This window comes from Anastrepha ludens, chromosome 2 (genome assembly GCF_028408465.1).
Source record: "Anastrepha ludens isolate Willacy chromosome 2, idAnaLude1.1, whole genome shotgun sequence".
Lineage (NCBI taxonomy): Eukaryota > Metazoa > Arthropoda > Insecta > Diptera > Tephritidae > Anastrepha > Anastrepha ludens.
The window spans coordinates 142,317,428-142,324,049 of record NC_071498.1 but is presented as its reverse complement, the minus strand read 5'-3'; the positions used below and the strand labels follow the sequence as shown (position 1 = coordinate 142,324,049).

The window sequence follows — 6,622 nt, the reverse complement described above, 5'->3', positions numbered from 1 at the left end:
TAATTTGTGAAATTCATAAATTAGAAAAATTGGTTTTGCCAATAGATGAAAATTAATTCACATTACTATTAAATCGCATTATTGCTCCATTTTCGGCTAGACGTTGCCACCATTTTTCACCTTCGATCAAGCACCGACGATACTAAAAAATAGAATAAGTCGATAAACCGATTAAAATTCACAAAATTTGTATGCACTGCAAACCAGGAATAGTCGCAAAGAAACCTATAAATTAAGCAGTTGAACGCTGCTCCATTTAATTATATTATTTATTTATATTTAAGCGCTTGCGACTTCCCAGCGAAGCAGCTGCCGCACACACCTGATTGACAGCTCAGACATAAGCTGACTGCCGGCAGCAGGGAAAGCGAGCAGCAGACATTGCAGTAATTACTGTATGAAGAATTAATTCCGTTTGCGAAAGGAAATCAACAAGCCACCCAAGGCATTCTCCAGTCTTGACAACAGACAGACAGATAGCCAGATAGCCACCTAGTCCGAGAGTGTTTCTGTTAACTGCTTAATTAGGCACACACACACACACTTGCACACATACTACATACATACATATATGTGCTATATCATGCAATTCAAGCGCAGACACAACGAAACAAAAAGCCAAAAGGTAGCATCAGTCAAATGTCTGTAGAAGCAGAATAGAACTACATACAGCCACACATCGCGCACTTCCATTTGCCGTCTCTAAGGATTTTCGTGTTAATGTGAAATTTTCGTGTGCCAGTGATTGCTTTATGATTTTTTTTTCGATGAGAAATCACGCTTCTGATATTTAAAGCAAAAAAGTGAGAAAAAAGAAAGCAAAAAATAATATATATTAATAATATAATATTTCACTTTACTATAATTAATGTTTGTGCGTATTTTTTATGGACTGTCTGCTATTCGGCTGGACTGGGTTTTGCTCGCTGTGAGCTATATGTAAGTATATACGTATTAGGGATGCCAATCCTGGCGTTTTTCAAGCGCCGAAAATCGCGGGATCATTTATTTAATTTATTTAAGGAATTCAATTTAAGGGTTTTTCAATAAGGGTGTGTGAGTTATTGACAAAATTACTTTTTTATTTGAAAAGCGCATATATGCCATTAAGTGCGGAATATGACATCATTAAAATGCCCACCTCGGCTTCTTACGGTGGAACGGATCCGAGTGGTCCAAGTTTCAATGACTCTTCCGCATAGATCCGGCTGAATTTGAGCGATGGCCTGTGTTATGTTCACCTTTAGAGCATCGCTCGATTGTGGTTTATTTGCATAGACCTGAGACTTCAAGAAACCCCACAGGAAAAAGTAGTAGCGGGGTCAAATCGCATGACCTTGGTGGCCAATTCACATCACCTCTGCGAGAGATAACCTTACCCTCAAATCTTTCATGCAGAATGTCAATCGTGGCGTTTGCTGTGTGGCACGTAGCACCGTCCTGCTGGAACCACAAGTCGTCTAGGTCCATATGGTTCAATATGGGCCATAAGAAATTGGTTATCATCGTTGTGTAGCGCTCGCTGTTGACGGTGACCGCCTCACCAACGTCGTTTTCAAAAAGGTACAGACCAATGACGCCGCCGGCCTAAAATCCACACCAAACGGTAACTTTTTGAGGATGCATTATCACCTGGAGAACTCCGTGTGGATTGGCGTCGTCCCATATACGGCAATTTTGTTTGTTAACACAGCCATTCATCCAAAAATGCGCCTCGTCACTAAAGATGATTTTTCGCCCAAAACTGGGGTTCTCTTCCAAACGATTCGAAGCCCAGTCAGCGAACAAACGGCGTTGTCTATGGTCATCAACTTTGAGCTCCTGGGTCAGTTGGATCTTGTACGGATGTAGGCCCAAGTCCCGACGCAAAATTCGCCAAGTTGAAGTCTGCGAAAGGTCAAGTTCTTGTGCACGACGAGGAATAGACTGCCTCGGGTTCTGCTGTACACTTTCACGGACCGCGGTAATGTTCTCGGCTGATCTTGCGTTCCTTGAACGTACGAGTGTTGGCTGATTGTTTACTGACCCGGTCGTCTCAAATTTGGCCACCAAACGTTGAAGTGTCGACTTTGAAGGGCCACCACGTCTACCGAAAAATGGGCGCAATGTGCGCTACGTTTGCGTTAATGAACACTTGTTTTGATAATAAAGTTTTATCATTTGAACGTGCTGTTCAATCGTGTAACTTGCCATGATGATTTGGCATAAACAAAAGATTTGACAGATGTCACTAAAATAAAATGGCTGCCACAGAGCGCCAAAATCGACCCGCGCCAATTGAAAAACCCTTTATATTCTTACCAGCTAAGCACTAGTAAATAGGATCTATGAGTTTGGATATGACTTAGGACTAAGTTTTTCAATACCGTTCCAGTAAACGGCAAGTCGATATATTGGGTTGGGGAATAAGTTCGCAGCGTTTTTACCGAAGACTTTCATTTAAACAAAAAACAATAATTATATCAATAAATTAATCACTTCCCACCTCTCGTCCAATTTGTTGATGCCGTTCCGCCAAAAATCGCCTGGTCTGGTGTCGAAGATGTTGTTGAGTCAGTTTTTAAGGACGTCTTTGTTATCGAAGGTAACGCTCCTCACATGGTTGACAAGGAGCGGAAAAGAGGGTTGCAGTGGTACCTGAAGGACCTCCCATTCGAGTTCTTGGAGTACGGCTTTCACAACTTGTGCAACATGGGGCCTGGCGTTGTCGTGAAAGAGTATGTTTTGACATGTCGATCAGGTCTTTTTTTTTTGTCGAATAACCTCATTCACTCGGCGTAACTGGGCAATAAAGAGCTCCTTGTTGACCGTGGCAAGCATTTGGAGCATTTCCCAGTGCACCCTGCCATCCCAGATCCACCAAATAAAGCGTTTTCCAATAACAGTTAGTATTTATATATAATAGGTGATCACAATTGGCCACTGAGATCTTATGATTTAACATCTTGTGACTTTTTTCGTTGCGGCCACGTGAAAGAGAAGGTCTACGCCAACAGCCCAGGGTCGATTCAAGACCTCAAAGATGGAATTCGTAAGGCTATCGAGGATATAGGGCAGCCACTTTGCAATTCGGTTATGGAAAATTTCATGAAACGGATATTGTCCTGTAGGCGTGGTCGTGGTGGTCATTTGCCTTATGTTAGTTTCCACTATTAACGGCATACTTCCGATGATTTTTATTAAAAAATTGCACTTTTCTTTGAATATCAAAATAACACCTTTTACTGGAAAACCCTTTGCATATCATGATCTTCTTTGGATGAAGATCCCGATTTGGTGTATCTAGCCACCTACTCCTTTTTTTGCCTCATATGACGATTCAGTACAAAAAGCTTTGTTTATGGCCGCGTTTTGCTCGATGGCGGGCGAGATGTTGAGAAGCAATTTGAAGGCGGCTTTCTTTGTTTGTTTCGTTGAGCTCAAGAGGCACCAACTTTTGGGTAAAACCCATTGAATAAAAGTGACTGAGAATTGTTTTCGTTAATTTTTTCCGCCAATTCATAACTGGTTTAGCAAGAGTTCTCCTTCAAAAGTGATTTGAGAAGTTCTCCATCGAATTTATAAGGCCTTCCGCTGCGAGACGTGTCATCGACGTCAAAGTCGCTCTTTTTGAACTTTTCAAACCATTTCCGTGCTGTGGACTCGTTCTCCATACACGTCGCACATGTCTCGGGCTGCTTTGGCAGCGTTTGACCTCGATGAATAGCAAAGACGAGCAGGTGTCGAAAATGTTGATGTTTGCCTCCCGGGTATTCCATTTCTAAGCCTCAAAACTAATAAAAAAAGAGGTTGTCTGTAAAGTCGGTTTACTGACGATAGTTTAACGTGACAACGTCATAAGAAAATACTGATGTAATGGTTGCAATTTTCAAAACAAAATTTTAATTTTATTTGTTTGATAGGTTTTTGTATGGATATAGAGGAGGAGGTAAATGGAATTACAATGGAATAGGTCAAGTTACATTTACACAAACGTGAAAAATGACGAAATATTTATCAAATTCATGAAATATATGTTCAATTTCGATTGTTCATCAGACGTTAATAAGTAAACAACACTAAGAGGCAACACCATCGATTTGCCTTTTTCAAGACACTTTACACTCGAAACAGTCCCTTTCATTTCCTACATATGCACATATACATACATACATATATATGCTCATTCAAGTGAGACAGAGCCAGATGTCGAGCGTTGCCGAATGCGGGGGCCGATTGTGCTCTTTGTCGTTCGTTTTGCTTGCAGAGCCAACATGGCCCTCACGTTAAACAAAAAGAGCATTCGCACTCTCACAGGCGCCCTCACGGGTCACTTCACCTGCAACAAACACTTACATAAATTAGGCATAACTAACACCAGCACCTGCAGATTCTGCTGCGAAGATGAGGAGTCTATGGAACATCTCATTATCGAATGTCCGGGGTTGACGCATAGAAGAAAAAGGTTTTTAAACAAGTTCATGCTTACAGATGAAGACCTTCAATCACTCCCTCAGAAGGAGCTGGTACAATTCATAAGCATGCTTAACAGTCAATAGACAGCATAGGGTGCACAATAGATCAATATGGTCGCAGTGCTAAAGGGCTACTCCTTAACCCTCTACAGCCATTAACCATTAACCAGTTCAAGCAAGGTAACGACCAATGAGCAAGGTAACGACGATTGAGCAAGATAACGACACATTTTTCCGTGCGTGCAGCCGGCTAAATCGAATTATAAGACGTTATCACGTCAAAATTAAATTACTCAAAAATTTTATAGAGCAGAAAGAGTTCTATCGAACGCATACATTACTCGTTGTAAATTAAAGGAAAATATAAAAACGCTATGAAATTATTCCCCAACCAATATTTGACTCTGGTAACATTTATAGGGTTTGTTGTGCTTTTTTATTATGACATCAGTTTCTGAAGCTGTTAGATTTTATTTATTTGTAGCAGTTGTTTATTGATTTTTGTTTTTCTCGTCGATTAAAGTAGACATTTTTCTCAATCGGTATGTAGCGTGTTTTTCCTTGAGCTATCTAGCTCAGTATCAGTATCAATTCTCACAGGTGTTGGCATCACTGATATAAAACTGCTGTTTAGTACGAAAAACAAGCAACATAAACAATTTGTCACTTGCTACCTCAAGAATTAGTGTCAAAAATACTCCTGGGATATTCGAAAAACAAGATTCGATTGATTACTCTATTTCAAGGAAATAGATCCAATAAAAAATTGTCTTCGATTTTCTAAAAAAAAATCCCCAATTACTTAGTTGCCAACCCAATATAAAACAGTTCTGGGGCCTGTCGTATTCAAGTGCTTTGACTATTTATGGACCACCCTAATGTAAATCTTACTTCAATTCATCTTAAAAAACTTTAATATTTAATCTTAAGCAATTGCTTTAAAAATTGTTGGTTCTGTTGGCCTCGCACGACAATCATATTTAACACTAGTGAACTAGGCAGAAGCTGCATTGAAATAGAGCATACCATTACTCAAAATTTGTTTTTTCATTATTTATTAAAAAATGTATTCAGAAACAAAATGGGATGATTAATTTTGTGCCGCCTTTTATCATATTAAAATCCCATTTATCTTACATTTCTTGAATACCGTAATATGCTTTGCTAAAATTCAACTAATTTTTTGTATAAAAAAGTTAAGTCTATTTAATTTTCACTAGATTAAAGAAACTTTGTTATGTTCGGGACCCCGATATTACTCAAAACTTTCGCGTAATCGCCAGCATTTTTATTGCATGTTAACCCATTACAGCTTAACGTTCGATATATCGGACATGAGTTAAATTTAATTTGTATGAAGCAAGTGTGATGTGGAGGTGACTTAGAGGTTGTAATCGAAAGAGAACTATTTCTTCAACAATGGCAACCCTTCATTTGTCGACCCCTCGCAAAGAGTTCCCGTTATTTTAAATTTTTCAGTATGGCGGATTGCAAGCAGACTTTTTCGCGTAAAGGGTAAAATATTTTTGTATATTTTTTTGGTATATTTTTAGCAAACAATTTTAGTGACAAGTGTTTATTAGTGCATAAGTATGTTAGTAAGCAAAACATAAAAAATTGTGAAGTTTGCTTCATCATCAAACATTTACTGTAGTATTTAGTTGTGGCGTCCGATATATCGAACCTTATGCATAGCAGGCTCTAAGTGGTTAGGTTTTTTGCGTTTTCCAGATTGACTGTAGATGAAATTTTGAGCCTTTTGGAGAGAGATGATGGAAATATTAACAATGAAAATTTTATTTACGTAGAGCTACTAATCGAACTTGAAGACCAAGCCACAGATGAGGACAGTGATAAATCGGATGAGGAGCACGATGCTAATTTGAACCAAATAGGATGTAAGTTATTGCGAACTAAAAGCGAACTCCGTCGTTTTCACACAAATAGGGGATCTAATCAAGATCAGATAACAATGTACGGTCGCAACCAATTTCGAAAACATGACAATGACAACTGCCACGCGGTGATCACACGTGAATAAAGCAAAAATTGCACTCCCCCAACCGTCTTTAGTTTCTAAATATTATATAATAAGTATATGGGTGGAGTGGATAAATGCGATCAGGCGATTGCAAATTTGCGTACAAGGATGCGGATAAGGAAATGGT

At 39.2% G+C, this 6,622-nt stretch overlaps 1 protein-coding gene across 1 annotated transcript; it reads left to right on the top strand.

Moving 5' to 3' along the window:
* Positions 1-5,934: 5,934 nt before the first annotated feature.
* LOC128855179 (uncharacterized) lies at positions 5,935-6,622 on the top strand. Its single transcript, XM_054089882.1, has 2 exons — positions 5,935-5,969; positions 6,186-6,622. The coding sequence occupies exons 1-2, from the start codon at positions 5,935-5,937 to the stop codon at positions 6,493-6,495; spliced, it is 345 nt and encodes a 114-aa protein (XP_053945857.1). The 3' UTR covers positions 6,496-6,622.

Bases quoted from the DNA above. Each gene is read 5' to 3' on its own strand.
- LOC128855179 (XM_054089882.1), top strand. From the start codon at position 5,935: ATGGCGGATTGCAAGCAGACTTTTTCGCGTAAAGG. The intron at 5,970-6,185 runs GTAAAATATTTT...TGCGTTTTCCAG, and splicing joins CAGACTTTTTCGCGTAAAGG to ATTGACTGTAGATGAAATTT.